Below are 16,409 nucleotides of genomic sequence, written 5' to 3' on the forward strand. Positions count from 1 at the left end.
ATCTGCCTAAATATTACTGTCGAAAACTGTTTTTTCATCGTTTAATCTCGTCTTGAAATGTAAGGCTCGGTGAAAACACAGGGATATTGAATGTTTCTTTTTTTTTAATCATACGCTTAACACTTCACTTGATTTAGGATTTCCCCCACATCTTCACATATGCCTCTTTATACAGCAGTTAATTCTAGAGATGAAAAAATGGTTTCCTACATTTTTTATTTATTTCAAGTAAACATAAATTATGTGAATTCATTGGAAAGCAGTATTTCGATGCACATTCAATGATTACTTTAAAAAATTAGCAAGATGATGCATTATAAGAATAAATTTTGGTCAAGAGTGCTCTTCTGTTTGCAGAGCAAAATAGCCAATACGCGAGAAACACCAATCTTCCTGAACTTTTGCTATAGATTGCATGCACTGGCGGTGAATCTAGAAATATATAACATAACTCTGCTGTTAAGGCAGTCTATCTTCTTCTAGTTCATGGTGTTTTCTCGAAACAATATTTGTTCAAGTAAGAAAACATTTTGGAGTTGAGCAGTCACTGCGAAGTGCATGAGTGCGCATAGGCACTTGAACGCACAACTTCTCAGTATGCTGACATTGCAAATCAGTTGATCATGCTGTAATCCTCGTAAAATGCCGTTTGTCAAGGCGTCTATGACGAATAGTACGACCAAAGTCTCTGATATAACTCTGACCTAAGCTTAGACGTTAGCGACACTTACACTCAGGGATATACCTTTTCCGAAGTGTGCCTGTGTAATAACTACCTTCTGCTCAGGACCTATAAGGTATGAAACGTGAGCACTAATTGATGTACTTGTTTGAACAGGTGTTCAAGCAGATGCGGGTCCCTCAGATACGGCCACCGAATCTCCTGCCGCTGCACGAACTTCCTTCAAGCTACAAAGCCAAGATAGCCCTTGTCGGCTGCGGCCCAGCCAGTATGAGTTGCGCCACGTTTCTCGCCCGGCTTGGATACTCAGACATCGTCATCTTCGAGAAGCAGGCTTATTTCGGGGGACTCAGGTAAGCTTTCACTTTCACATATCAAAATCTTCACTAGACCGATCTCAACTGGACAGTTTTGCGCCAAAGATGCTTCTGAGGCTAAAATGACGGCTTTCAAAAATAATGTGTCAATCCACGGAAGCGCCCTCGAGCTGCAGTAGTGCTGATTTTGGGATCTGATAAAAAAATATAAGAATGGGTCGCAGGTGTGCAGGTTATCGCATGATCGTCGTCGACTTGTTTTAAATCACGTTCGTTGCGAATATTTGGTAAAATGAACATCATATTCCTAAACATTGCTTATCGTTATCGCTATAAAGTTTCAAGAGGCTATTGTTGTAGTACATTGCAATAAGCATGATAGTATGCACCTAGAAATTAAAAATGTATGGTTTGTTTGGAGAAGTTTTTATGAAGGACTTTCTTAACAGGTCATTATGTTTCTGCGGGGGTGGTTTGAACAAGGATTGTATTTTCTTAGCATTAACAATTTCTCGCAGCTCTGCAGAGATTCCGCAGTATCGGCTACCATTCGATGTGGTGTCATTCGAACTAGACCTCGTCAAAGACTTGGGAGTCAGAGTAGGTACAAAACTTGAGTAAAAGTTTTAACTTCTTGTGGAATTGCACATTCAAACTTCTTTTTGCTTTTCAGGTGGAGTTCAACAAGGCTCTTGGACGAGACTTCACACTTGAGTCTCTTAAGAAAGACTACGATGTAGTCTTCCTTGGTATAGGCAAGTAGAAAAATGTGTTCACTTGCAGAGACTGTTAGAAAAGTGCGATCAGATCATGGCGGTTGTTTTTTAATGCCTCTTGTTTAACGTGCCGCCGTATTTCAGGTTTACCGGACCCGAAAGTTATTCCGATATTTGAAGGCCTCGACTCGAGTCACGGATTTTTTACGTCCAAGACGTTTCTGCCACTGGTATCGAAGGCCAGCAAGCCAGGTAGGCGCACGAAATTTTAATTGATAACTTACTGCAGTCTTACTAAATATTCCCAGGTAATACTGCACTCGCGCAGTTTTGGAAAAGAAAGCGCAGATGCTGATAGCATGCCAGAAACAGTAAAATGATATCCACATATTTCTATAGATTTTAAATAATCAATATTTACTTCGAAGTATTTTTTTTTTGTAGCCAGGTATTGCACGTTAAATATAGCTTTCTTAGCATGGAGGTATGAGTATTGGTATTTACGACACTCTAAGCCTTATCCTGGTTAAATTGTGACTTCAAAACACTGAACGGAGAGCGGGAGAGCATGCAACAAGGTTGATTTCATTATTTCGATCCCCCGTAGCGATGGTGACATATACGATAGTAATGCATAAATAAAAGCAATACAATTTACGCTCATGTAAAATGTTTTAAAACTTGAAATTTATTACAAGCTCCAGAGACACCAACTTCGGCCTACGCAAGCATTCCTTTCCCGATTTTTTCTTTTGCCAGAAAAGCTTTCATAATAAATAAATAAATAAATAAATAAATAAATAAATAAATAAATAAATAAATAAATAAATAAATAAATAAATAAATAAATAAATAAATAAATAAATAAATAAATAAATAAATAAATAAATAGCGTACACCTGGAAACAGCTATAAAGAGAAGGCCGTTTGTGTACAACAATTAAAGTAACATCGTCAAAAAAAAAAAAACACTTTCTGTTCTTTCTTGAGTGCCGTTTTCAGATGCTTACACTTGATGACATGCCTTCGATGATAAAAGTGAAGGGTAGAAGTGAGTTGCAGGAATATGAAGTCAGTAAATCAGTGGAGTCAGTATAGTCAGTAAATTACAGCCTATCGACCAGGCCCGCGGGTCTTCCCCCAGTGCAGCGTAACAAACCAGTTTCTCCTCCTCCTTCTTCTCCTCCTCATTCGTTCATAAAACAAAAATCCACGTGAAAAGTGCTTTATTGAATAGGGCATGCTCTCATTGGTATGCACTTTGCTTTTATGGCTTACCAACTATAAGACACTAAAAATGCGTCGTTTTTGTCGTTTTGCTATTTGGACAAATATTATAAAATTGCAAGACCGGAATACTACTGCTTCTCGAAAGCGAGCACCAACAACACTCTATTTTCGTCTTGCAAGAAAGCGCTTCGGCCTTACCTCTCATGGCTTCGGTCTAATTCAAGTGGTACGCCATGCCCAATACAGGAGAGGAAAAGACAACGCGAAATATTCGCGTGGTGTTCACGTTTTTCGAGCAGTCTTTGGAAACTGTGTAGGCAAGTACAGTGAAGTGAGTCCTCTTTGGCGCATTCCGCTTATCATCCTGGCGACAGGCATGTGCCGCTGCAAGCAGTCGCTGCCCAGCTTGTACGGGAACGTGATCGTCCTCGGCGCCGGGGACACGGCGTTCGACTGCGCCACGTCGGCACTCCGGTGCGGAGCGAGACGAGTGTTTGTCGTATTCCGCAAGGGATTCACAAACATCCGTGCGGTCCCTGAAGAGGTGAGCGATGCGAGAGATTGCAATCACTAATTGAAGCTATCTTGAAATACTTTCACATTCTTGAGGCTTGTATTATGCACCAACTGCCCTAATTACTACACTCTAGTGGAACTATTTCATTCACGCTCCATTTTGAAATGACATTGATGACTGCTCGTTGCATTTAGAGTTTGAAGTAAAAAAAATGATTTATTTGGAGCCTTTCTGGCTATGTTTCTGTTTGTGCCGCAACAAAAGACGAATTGTGCATGCATTATTTGTTCACTGCAAATATGACACTTTTCATCTAGTAAAATTCATTTGCGAGTCTGCGGGCCGCCTGCCTAATTCTCTTTCTGTTGTCCGTATTCTTTAGCGCAGTTTGCCTATTCATACGATGAGCTTTCCTCTTTTCTGCCAGGAAATTGTGATTTAAAAACCTTCCCTCTACACGACTGAAACTCGTGAAACCTTTACCGAAAACGTCGAGTTGCCGTCCTCTTGAAGTCATTGGCAGCGTAGCGCTATGAAATCTGCGTTGTATATATCATGCGTTTTACTCGCTAAAAGGGCCGGTGATAGCAACGCCTGTAGGTCGTGCGTTGTTCTTTGTGCTATATAAGACATACATTTTCTACGAGACCGGTGCTCATTTGATTATAAAGCAGCACCCTATTGATATGATAAAACTTCTATCTGCACTCAAGGTTCCTTCAAATGGTGTGTACGAAAATAAAAACAAAAATAAATTCAGACTAACTCTAATGGAAATACAGAAGAATGCGTCTCGTGTTTGAAAACTGCTTTCGTTAGAGTTTCTGCTGGAAAAGCAAGGTGAACACATCAACTTCATTGAGAGTTTTAGCTTACCGTGATCCGCGATCCGCTGCTGTGATCCGCCACCGCGCGTTCCACTGTGCATGCCCAGATCTCTTTGATGCCGATAGATGGCGCCACATACTTGATGTCGGCGCATAGATCTGCCGCATCGGAACCAATCAGCATGCCCCGGATCGCTGATCACAGTATGCTAAATCTCTTTAATATAGACGAATGACGGTAAACAATTAAGCATATTCAAGACACAAGCATGAAAAGCGTTCTGAACAAATGAAAGACCTGATCAAGCTTTTGTTACGGATTTACCGACAGATCTAAATTACTCCACTCTCTTTCGACTCGCAAGGAAATTAAACAGCGAAATCGTATTGTGACAGGAAAAAAAAAAAGAATTCAAGATGTCAAATATATTCAAGTGTGCTCTAATTTCGCTCCAGGTTGTGCTTAGATACGAATGCGGATATAATTGTCATTATTATTCAGGGAATATACCGTGGTCGCGGTTTCGGAGTTGAGGCGGCCGCGTTTACGAACACATAACAGAAAAATGCTCATTTCCAGACGTAAACAACTTCACTTTGTTCAAATAAGCTGGAGTCTCACAATAACGCTTGTGCCACGACCAACATCTATGTGTCCATCGGCAAAAAAATATTACTCATTATTAAAACTCTGGGCTCTGCTGGGATACCGAATGCTTTGGAGTACTAAGAAGATTCACTTCTGGTTGTGAAGATAAAAAAAAAAAAAAACATTAAGTGCGCTTTTTCCCCTCGGGCAGCTAAAGACGCTCTGGGGTTTAACAGAACTGTTATCTGTATCAGCTGTAACAGAAATGTAAATCTGATTTAAAACCTGTGCTTGGTTTTCAGAAAAAAAAAAAGTGCCTAAATTCACAGTACTAAAATAATAAACTTACACATATAGCTTCCGGTAAAAGATTAGGGATCTATGTTGTGACTATGGCTATCACGCCTGAGTGTAGTGAATATGGGCTGGATAGTTGTTGCACCTGTCAAAGGTTATAAGGAAACGGATTTGGTTTATAGACTCTACTGGAATATTATTGCTCCCATTAAGCGGTGCCGCCTATCAGTCAATCCGATTGCCTGGAAACTGTTGTCAAAGGCAGTATCTCGCTTCTTGTACACTGTACTTGAACTGCTTTCAAAAGTGTTGTAACTTCAAACGTTTTGGTAGTCGCTCGTTAACGTGATGTTAACGTGGTTTAAAGCACAAAACAACTGGTTTGGTTTGGTTTACGAGGTATAAGGTCCCAAAGCGGCTCAGGCTATGAGGGACGCCGTAGTGGAGGGCTCCGGAAATTTCGACCACCTGGGGTTCTTTTACGTGTACTGACTGGGCACAGCGCACAGGTACCTTGCTTTTCGCCTCCATTGAAAAGAGGCCGCCGCGGCCAGGATTCGAGCTCGCTGCCTTGGGTGTAGCACAGCGGCTGAGCTAAACCAAACTGTAATTTTCCGACCTTAAGGTAGCGATTATACCTTTGATTTCCGAGGCGCTGTTTCATGTCATATACACAGTTAAGTGTTTTGAGTTTGTGTTTTAATTTCCCGTCATTTTTACAGAACGTAGTGAAAGCAAGCATATAGCTTGATCAAAAAGAGTGCTTAAGATATTTTGCTTTCGGAACCCTAAGATTGCGATTTATATTCGAAATGAGGAGAGTGTCTGTCGGAATGCACCTCGCAATGCTTTGGCGGCTGATATTGATGGCTTTTCGAAAAAGTTAAGCTTATAAGGCTTTCTCGGATCTCGCACTGCGCTTGTGTTGAGACATTTCTTAAGCCGCGCTGCATGCGTTGTCGGGTGAGCACAAACACACGCGCACGTACACAAAATATAAAATTAGTGCCCGAGTTTCTTCGAAACGGGTAATGTGGAAATGTAACGTCGCGTGGCGAGACCCCTTCCATCTTTAGCCTCCTTTGAATTCTCAGCTTATCTCTTGCTGTCTTAGCTAATGGCGCTCTTACCATGTGAGATAATGATGGGTTTGAGCGAGCTCAGGAAGCGAATTCATTAACAAAGTTGTGTAAGCTTCAGTGAATGCCAGGGGAGTTTCAATATGAATCGTTAACGAGTAGCGTGGGTAGCGGCCCTGGTTGGAGTTTACGAGACTCTTTCCTTGGCACGTGCCATGGATAAGGGTGAAAACATACCTGTCAGCAACTGCATCTCTGATAAGCGTGCAGTAGCACTCAGTACTGCGAAAACTCTCAATTGTGCCTCGAACAAAGTTAAGGCGCTGGAGTGTGCCTGAAGCAGAAATCAGCGTTTAGTTAAGGATGAGAACAACAGAGGAGATGACTCGCATCTTGCGTGTTCGCGGTGCCACTTATCAGCTAAATTTGTACTGCCATTTTGTATGATATTTAGGGAAGCTGCAGAACTTTAAAAACCGTGCCTTAGTCATTGATAACATAGCATTAAATCTCCATATGAGATGACAGAAATGTGGTGTCAATCGTATATCGTTGTACATCTGCCTGATGTACAAAGCAACAGGTCAAACAGGGCGTGTTAGCTGCGGTAAGGCATATATTTGAACTTGATTTTTCCCACCTATTTACGCTAGGCAAGGTACACAGAGAAAACACGAACTACATTGGCTATTGCGCTCACTCTCGACAGTTTATTCTTAATGCAGGCCTCACTTATTCCACAGTACAAACATTTGGCTGTAAGATCTTCAATGCTAAGGCTCTGCGATATTCGCCAACACGGCTCATTGTCCGAAAATATCTAGAGCATGCATGTAGCATGTGGGTTGCAACAGTTCGTTTCTCCACGTATGGTAAACGGCTCCCGCTATGTGTGCGGACTCCTGAGCGCCAATTGAATTGCGTAGCAAGCTTATTCTGGTCGGCGTGCCATCACGGCTTTATAATGGCAACATTTGGGCGAGTTGGCCAACCATATTGAACGAAACAGCGCAAGGAATGGCAATGACTGCAGCATAGAAAAGACACACAATCGCTTACTTCCAACTGACTTCATTTCATGCGAGACGTAGAATGTTATGCTTTTGTAGTCGTCTCCGCATGCTTGAAAGGTATTTCCACATAGCGAAAAATGACAATCCTTATCGACGATGTAAGATGCGCCATCTTTTTTTCGGACAACAGAATCGACGGAGCCCTTACGCAACCTTCGCCAGTCCGCGCTATTTCCAAAGCCAGAACAATTTCTCGAGCAAATATTGCATTTGCTCTTACAACGAACTTTCCATTTGTGAAAGACAGGACGACAGGCACTTTTTCACTTCAGACAAATAATGCTCATGTTTAGCTTTTTTGTTCGTGACTTTAAGAGTATCAAATTCTGCTTCTCGCATGAAATAAAGTCAGTTGGAAGTAGGCGCTCGGGTGTCTGTCCTATGCTGTAGTTCACACTTTTCCTTGCGCTTTCTCGATCAACAGTAAGCCTATATAATACAGCTCTTATTCTACATCCCACCATATTCCAGATGGAGCTTGCTAAAGAAGAAAAGTGCGAGTTCCTACCGTTCCTGTCCCCTCGAAACCTTCTAGTGAAAGAGGGTCGCATCAAAGGAATGGAGTTCTTGAGGACGGAGCAGACCGAAGACGGGAACTGGATCGAAGACGAAGAGCAGGTGGTCCGGTTGAAAGCAGACTTCATCATTTCTGCCTTCGGTTCCACGTTGGGAGACACGTCAGGTAGCGTATCGTGAGCGATGATGTGTCTCACTGACTAAGCGCCTCCCAACCGCGCGACAGTGATAATATCAGAGCCCTCATGTGAAAGGTTTCGAAACGCCTCCTCTCTGGAATTAAAAAATCCGGTTTCTCTGCGGCTTTCACTGTGATAGCGACAAGCGCAAAATACAGTCTAGCGAGCACTATGGCGGCGCCCAACGACCAATTATTGAAAAGGTGTATACATTCACTTTAAGTACAACTTCTTTGCTCATGCTTCCATGGCGACATTTGGAGTCTGAAGAGGCAGCGCTGAACCACGCAGTTTTAATGCATTGTCATTAGAACGCCCATTGTCGTGAAATGTGCAGTGCTGTACTGCCCGCAGATATATGGGTAGGCCGCCGCTCGCTGCGGGTGCGACGATCAGCTAGGCGCACGCGCGCACCGGTAACTAGCGCGCTGAGTTCACCTTGTACCATGATTCGAAAAAAGCGGCACAGAGGGCGCATCTCTACATGTCCCACCGTCGGTGCGGGCGGACGCTCCAAATATTTAGTAGGGGTACCCCGTCACGCACATCACGTGTTCCGCCGCATGGCACAAGTGCCTTTTAGTTAGGGATCATGCACACCAAAGCTGCTGCGGATGGTCCTTTAGGAAAGCCATCGGCGATCATAACATATCTAATACTGTTACTGATACGCCGTAAACGCAAACATAACTCGGTTAAAATAGGGCACAGTTGACTTCGTATCCTCCAGTAGCGAAACAGGCCAAGAGAAAGCCACAACAAGCTTTTGGTTAGCAAAGCTGGCTTCATCGCACGACACCCGGTGAACCAGACCGCGGCTTCCCGCATGAGGGCAGAGTCGCGTTAAAAGCAAACACTTCAGACCTAAGGGCATTTCCAATCGGACTCTACGCTCACCTCGTCACGCCATGTTACAGCTTTAGCGGTCCCAGAAGGTGCCCGAGGTGTGCGCAGCCGACCGGGCTCCACGAGCGAAACGTGATCGTGGGGAAGTCATTACGAGAAGAGCCCGTTGCAGGCAATGGCGCGCTGTTCTATATGTCGAATGCTTCGTTGAACAGGAGTTCGATCAACGCCAACAAGCATATATACTTTCGAGTGGGGTACCCAAGGTGATATCATAAGAGTTCGATATAAGCAATGATTTGGTATATCGGGTTCTATATATTTGAGATTGACTCTAGAGCTGCTGAGGGCACAGTGCAGATTGGACGTGAAACAATTTGGGGGAACGTTAAGCTCCGCCTTCAAGGGTATACAGCGACAGAGTTAATGGATCCCGTCTGCCTGCTCCCGATACGGATCCTCGTTCGCACATAAGTCCTTGATTAATCAATATTCCCTTGATTTGTGACTTAATTATCTTCAACGTACTCATCAGCGGCAGTCAAAAGTTATGACGTTATGTGAAAGGAAACCTAGCATAGATATAAAACCCAGTTTTAAGCGATTAAGCAGTACGAGCATGTCTGATTGGCCCCGGAGTAGCTGTCTGATTCGTGATACAGGGGCCCAGGTGGGTTCCATTCCTATCTACTCACTTGCGGAAGCCTCTCAATACCCTACTCTTGTGCACTAGTTACCATAACTGCTGCTTTTATAATACGACCATGCCCGGAACTCCTCGGGTTATCGGATCTGATTTTATGCGTTAGAGCTATTGAATGTTTTCATTTTCAGTTGTGGATGCACTACGTCCGCTGAAGCTAAACAAATACGGGCAACCGGAAGTCGACACCAAAACAATGCAGTCAAGTGAGCCCTGGGTATTCTGCGGTGGAGACTTGGCCGGTGTCTCTGAGACAACTGTGGAGGCCGTCAATGACGGCAAGACAGCCTCGTGGCATATTCACAAGTACCTGCAGGTAGTGGAACCCCTTTCCCTTATTGAAAAAAGTGTGAAAGGGGTTTATATGCATGTCGTCGGATGAATGTATGCTATGCACCTATGCTTAAGGTTAATACGAAATCGTGCGATGAGGCTATTTATTTACGTACTGTATATGCAGTTGCTATCTCATTTTGTAGCTCCGGAGCGCCTAAAAGAAATGCCACTCAATGAAGAATATGCAAAACAAGTTTCGCATTCATGACGACAAATATTTACGGTAGAACCCGTCCCACTTCGAAGCTTTTTCCTACCACACAATATGTTTGGTTGTATTTGACCGTGTGAAATAATGATTTCGCACTAAAATGGTGACGTCAAAGTGATTATGCTAAAGTGTCTATTCTAAAGTGCTTAGTTTGCCGACCGAGGGCACCGAGGTAGCACTGAGAGCAATGACTGCTAGCGGCTACCGACAGGGGTGCTTCTGACAGTAAGTGACAGGAAAGTTTTTAGATCGGCTTTAGGCGTGTGCGTGTCTGCCGGGAAGTCGGCTGAGGCGTTCTCAAGCAATCTCAAGCAACATGACTATAGTCATGTTGCGTCAATGGGGCTATGGACATGGACACATTTTCACTGCATGAAAGAGTTCCACTCTGGCACACTGATGCAAAACGTGGCTGTTGTTTGCAAAGCCACTTTACGTGGACTTTCTTAGACTTTCGTGGACTATATATATGCACACATATACATATATATTTCATAAAGGTCTTCCATGATCCAGAAATATGTATAAAATGAGGTAGGGGCGCACAAACGAAAACAATGGTTTATTTCCAGCTAGTCCACATAATGCTAGTCCACATAATGGACTAGCTGTTGTCTTTTTGAAGTTAATGACTATGTTGCATAACCGTTGGGATTCGAGCGTCGAAAATTCTTTGTCGACGCTCGCAGTTAACTTGTAAAATGGGCCGGTGGTGTCAACCCCCGTGTTTCGTTTTTTTTTTTTTCTTGCACTTTTCTGTCTTTTAAGAGCTACACTTCCGATGAGAGGGCTCTGTTGGTTGTTATAATGCCGTAGTCTATCGAAGCAGGCCATCTTTAGTGCAGCTGAAGTGCACGTTTAAAGTTTAAAGCTGGCGACTGCTATATCGCACCTAGCACCGATTGGCCGATTTCGCCATCAGCAAAGCTCTGTGCCCATAAATCAAATGCACACCTCTGAAGACACCTACACCTGCTGGCCCAATTCACACGTAAATGATTCCACTGAATCTTTCAACCTTTATCTCAGTCATCATCATCATCATCAGCCTGACTATACCCACTGCAAGGCGAAGACCTCTCCAATATTTCTCCAATTAACCCGGTTCTGTGCTAGCTGCATCCACTTGACCCCTGCGAACTTCTTAACCTCAATTTAAATCCAGTTTGTTACCTCAGTTTGTTATCTCAGTCAGTAGATGTTAACGCGTCTTCTGGCGCACGGGTTCCTCCAGTTCGTTACAACTATAGAGGGTACTCGTAAAATTTTCTGGCGCTGTTATAGTCATGTCTTTAATCGTCAAAGCTTTTCTTCTCAGCCTCGTCCTTTGCAATATTAGCCACATTAAAAAGCAAATCGCAAAACTAAGCTGCGCATTAATGGAGGGAAATTGGCATTTGGGTGCCAAGACTGTGACTGCGCACAATTTCTCCACTCATCTCAGGGGCAGTCATCAAAGCTTCATCACCTCAGGCACATTACGGCCAACTGTCTTGCCTCAAAATTGGTTGCTAACATTGCACAAATGCTACTTTGTTACTAATCTCAACTGAATGGTTCTTTTTGGATGGTCTCCACAGTCACTGCATAACCTGTCTGTGCCAGCGGTACCCGAGCTTCCCCGCTTCTACACGCCCATCGACCTGGTAGACCTTAGCGTGGAGTTCTGCGGCCTGAAGTTTAAGAATCCGTTCGGATTGGCCAGTGCTCCCCCGACAACGACGAGCGCCATGATCCGGCGGGCTTTCCAAGCAGGCTGGGGCTTCGCGCTTACTAAGACATTCGGCCTGGACAAGGCAAGTAGTCCACTCTCTAGGGCAAAGGTCAGACTGGGAAAGATTGACAGTTGCGAGGAAACGCCTGTGCCATACTTGATTATTTGCTGACTTTTGCTGTATTTGCTTCTTCCTTTTTATGCTTGAATACAAGCTGTATATTAAACGAAGGAATTGAGTGATATTGAAAGAAAACAGAATGTAATCTTCCCATAAACGCACCAGTTTTCCATGTATTCACGAGTAACTATCAAATTCCAGCCCGCGTGCGGTGACCTCTGCACGCCCTCGTAGAAGATGATGACTGGTACTGACATCCCTAGGGTCACACTCATCCGGTGATACTGTGTACACCTAAACTGTGTATTTCAGCCTTTTCTTATTTAGGGAAATATCTCATCTGCAAGGTGGGGAAGGCAGGTGAAGAGTCGCTGAATATTTCATTATGGTAATAGGGAAAAAAAAAGTGTGTGGGGGGGGGGGGGGGGAGGGGGGGGGAGGGGTTGTGACATCAAAATGTTTTATGAATGTTTAGATACCGAGAAAGTTAAATATACGAACTACTCTTTGAAGAGACCTCATTTCGTATTAATTCCGAGATGTCTGGTCACTTCTGAACTTACAGAAGCAAAAGCACAAGCGAAATATAAGGAGCGGTATAGGAATTAAATACGTCGAATTCAGTCCTCGTTTTCTCCCCGAAAGCGTTTGCACGCACTCGCGTCAACTATTTCACTGTATACGCCCCGCCGGGGTGATGCAGTGGTAAGACGCCCGACTACTGTTCCGGAGTACCCGGGTTCGAACCCTGCCTCGGCGGCTCCGTTTCGATGGAGGCGAAACGGAGTGGCGTCCGTGTGCTGAGCGATGTCAGTTCACGTTAAAGAATCCCAGGTGGTCGAAATTTCCGGAGTCCTCCACTACGGCGTCTCTCATAGCCTTAGTCGCTTTGGGACGTTAAACCCCACAAACCAAACCAAACCAACCTATTTCACTGTATACAATTCTGCCTGTGCAGGATGTGGTGACAAACGTGTCGCCGCGCATCATCCGTGGGTCGACATTCGGGCACACCTACGGACCCGGTCTCGGTTCTTTCCTCAACATCGAACTCATCAGCGAAAAAACCTCCGCCTACTGGTGCGGCAGCATAGCCGAACTCAAGAGGGATTTCCCCGACCACGTAAGCGGAGCGTTTCTCAATTACCTGAGTGCTGAATTTTAACTAAGTTTTGCACTGATCGAATATTTTTGTGATTCGATAAACCTCAAATTTGAAATGAAAATAAAACATATTCAATGAAGTAGTTTAATCTTGTTCCTGTTTTTTCACAAGCTAGCTATCAACCGCTTTGCCAAAAGTAGATGCGCAAAGCCTGCTATAATAAAATCCTCAAAACCTGTGATGCATTAGAGTATTAAATGTTAGACATTTTTTGCTCCAAATTATTTGCTGATTGAGAAAATTTATTGCACTGCTTTCATTTCATAATTAACACATTGACTTCTGTGTATGTTTTAAACATAGTTTTATTGATTGTGTCGGGTGGCAGAATCACATGTTTTCATTTGAGTGTAAGGACGACTCAAGTGTCTTAACTTGGTTATTTTTCTTCGCAATAGAGAGACAGCACGTTTAGATTCCCGTATATATGTTCATTCCAGATTGTGATCGCCAGTATCATGTGCACTTTCAACGAGAAAGACTGGACGGAGCTTGCGCAACGGGCTGAGGTAAGGATGGAGATTTCAGCTTGACGTTGCATCATCATCATCATCATCATCATCATCATCATCATCATCATCATCATCATCATCATCATCATCATCATCATCATCAGCCGGACTATACCCACTGCAGGGCGAAGGCCTCTCCCATTATTCCCTGACTGATTTTTATTGTTTTTTACTGGGGCAAAACCAGGTGTAGAAGGTATTGATAGGTACACAACGTAAAAAAAAAAAGAGACTGAACAAGAGTTCAGGGGGAGCCTGAGCTCGTAGTCCAAGGTTTCGACGAGTGGGCTTATTTCCTCTATGCGAAGTTCACTTAATGAAACCTTGGCTGGCGGACTGAGGCTCGGTTTCTATCCCTGTTCGGATTTTTTGCAGTTTTTAATGCTACTGACTTAAGACAAGCTTTTCCTTCGGCGATGCGAGCTTTCAGTCGCTAGCTTAATGCAAGCATCCTCTCTATTACAACATGCCCGCAAGCAACGTTGATTAATATGTACGTGTATAGCTTACACACAAATGAACAGTGGCGCAAGAGCAACAGGGAGATAGAGATGAGAGGTAGTCTGTCTCGCTGTCTCTCTCTTTTCCTCTCTTTTGTCTTTGTGCAGCTGTTCCTGCGTATCATGCACTAACTAGCCTCACCCAATACATTGTTCTAATATAACATATTGACTGAGCACTGTTCGCAACATATAGCCTCATTACATAACGAACTTGTATCTAGTAGCGCCTTTTGAGTGCTATAGATATGTGTTGCCATCCGGTGTTTCGACGCTGTTGGCATGTGGTTCCTCGAAAACGCGACGGTGATACGCTAAAGCTCTCTAATGCACAACTGTATTAAGCAAGTAACAAGCTAGGTCTTGATTATCACCACAGAACCTCGGTGAATTCGCAAAAAAAAAAAAAAGCGGGTTATTAGGCAATTGTCTTTATTTTTGAAATGACAATTTGGTCTAGGCTAAACGATCTTTGTTGATGCTACATAAGAGAACGATAAAGCGTACATCAAGAGGGGGGGGGGGGGGGGCATTGTCCAGTGTGCACAAAAAGCATCCATAACAATCAGGTACGCTTGCGCCGTAAGGGGGCGGTATGTGTAGATACGCACTGTAGCTGCGTTTCAGTGTGTGCGCTCTTGAAGAAGTGAAGGAAATTTTCGCCTCTTTTTTTCAGGCAGCGGGAGCGGACGCGCTGGAGTTGAATCTCTCATGTCCGCATGGAATGGGTGAACGAGGAATGGGATTGGCCTGCGGACAGGTAAGGTGCCCTTTTATAGCAGTGGTAGGCGGTCGCTAACAAGGGACTGTGTTTGACCCTTGAAGGTGCCTTTTAACGTGATAGCATTAAAAGGCACGTCACTCAGAAAATCCAGCGCCAGCTTCGGCGTCGACGTTGTGAGCGAAAAATCACGAGTATGGCGATGGCAGGTGGTCGCTGGCAGTTGACATGACCGCGTACTGATTCTTCGACAGTTTGTGCAATTTAAAGGGAAGGTGCATCGGTTTTAAATTTTGATGAGTTTCAAGCGGTTGAATGATTATAGCTTGTACTTAAAGCATGCGAAATATCTTGGCGTTAGCATTTGAAACAATGGCGCAATTAGCGATTAAAATCGCCACAGCTATCAGGCTTCACCGCACTGCACAGCGACGCATGATGACGTCATTGACAGTACCGGTACGTTTTCTGCGTAGGCACACTTGGTTTGAAGAAATAAAAACAAGGCTGCCGAAAACAAAGCCCTAGGAATGTTGATTAGCACCGTCAGAAAATGTGCAGTAGGACGTGGGCGAAGGCAACGAACATAGAAATGGTACCGTTCGTGACGTCATCACTAAACTTCTCCGCAGAACTTTAGTGCTGTGGGGAGAAGCTCGAGGTTTATCCGTCGATTACGTCATCAGTTTGAATGCTAGTGCAAAAACGCTTTGCATGCATTACCTACAGCCTATGTAGATTTGAATCCTTGAATATCGCGAAATTCTCGAAACGTGATGCAGCTGCTCTTTAACGAGAGCACACCATATCAGAATGTTAGGAGAAGCTTTTAATTCGGGTTGTTCAATTGAGATGGGAAGGTGGGATAAGGACCTTCCAGTGGTCTTGCAGGCCGAGTCAGGCTCTTTTCACCTAGGCCACGCAAAATCGTTCATACGGCTTGGCTTAAACGGGGCTTTTAATGTTCGGTTGTCGCCTACGCTATCGCATTATACCTGTATAGGGGACAGCAAAGCTCCGCGTTTAAATATGGAACTTTATTCACAATGTAAACAGCGCAAACTACAAGGGACAAGAAAAGAAGAAGGGACACAGGACGAGCACTTTGTTGTTCCCTATAATTTTTTTCTTTGCCTTCTTTAAAGGACCCCGAGCTGGTTCGGAATATTTGCATGTGGGTACGGAAGGCCGTGAAGATTCCGTTCTTCGCCAAGCTCACTCCAAACGTCACCAACGTCGTCACAATTGCCCAGGCAGCCTACGAAGGTAAGTGGCCGAACCTAGGAAGGCAAGTTGTTGAAGACTATTCGGCAAATCGTGCTCATCGTGATGTAGGCATGCAGCCCAGCCTTTAACTATAAAGATATAACCTCTACAATAAAGTTCATTCTCGTGGCCTGACGCCAAGGGACTTATAAATATGTACCTATACAGCCTCTCCAGTAAAGAATGTTTTTTTTTTTTTCCTTTATGGAAGAAGAGAATGTTTTGGCAGACTGCAGTCAAGTAGTCCGTTGCAGTGAATAAGTTGGCAGTCTTTTTTTTTTTTTTTGCGCGA

At 43.9% G+C, this 16,409-nt stretch overlaps 1 protein-coding gene across 1 annotated transcript in view; it reads left to right on the forward strand.

Moving 5' to 3' along the window:
• su(r) (dihydropyrimidine dehydrogenase su(r)) overlaps positions 1-16,409 on the forward strand; it is a 37,857-nt gene that overhangs the window by 11,201 nt on the left and 10,247 nt on the right. Inside the window, exons 6-17 of the mRNA XM_084577064.1 lie at positions 839-1,035; positions 1,518-1,599; positions 1,673-1,754; positions 1,860-1,967; positions 3,320-3,489; positions 7,799-8,009; positions 9,703-9,887; positions 11,699-11,914; positions 12,912-13,076; positions 13,559-13,627; positions 14,807-14,890; positions 15,997-16,117. Coding sequence (XP_084433190.1) covers positions 839-1,035; positions 1,518-1,599; positions 1,673-1,754; positions 1,860-1,967; positions 3,320-3,489; positions 7,799-8,009; positions 9,703-9,887; positions 11,699-11,914; positions 12,912-13,076; positions 13,559-13,627; positions 14,807-14,890; positions 15,997-16,117 — 1,690 coding nt within the window. The remainder of the gene's footprint in view (positions 1-838; positions 1,036-1,517; positions 1,600-1,672; positions 1,755-1,859; positions 1,968-3,319; positions 3,490-7,798; positions 8,010-9,702; positions 9,888-11,698; positions 11,915-12,911; positions 13,077-13,558; positions 13,628-14,806; positions 14,891-15,996; positions 16,118-16,409) is intronic.

This window comes from Amblyomma maculatum, chromosome 8 (assembly GCF_055883805.1).
Source record: "Amblyomma maculatum isolate TAMU_Amacu chromosome 8, ASM5588380v1, whole genome shotgun sequence".
NCBI classification, from domain to species: domain Eukaryota; kingdom Metazoa; phylum Arthropoda; class Arachnida; order Ixodida; family Ixodidae; genus Amblyomma; species Amblyomma maculatum.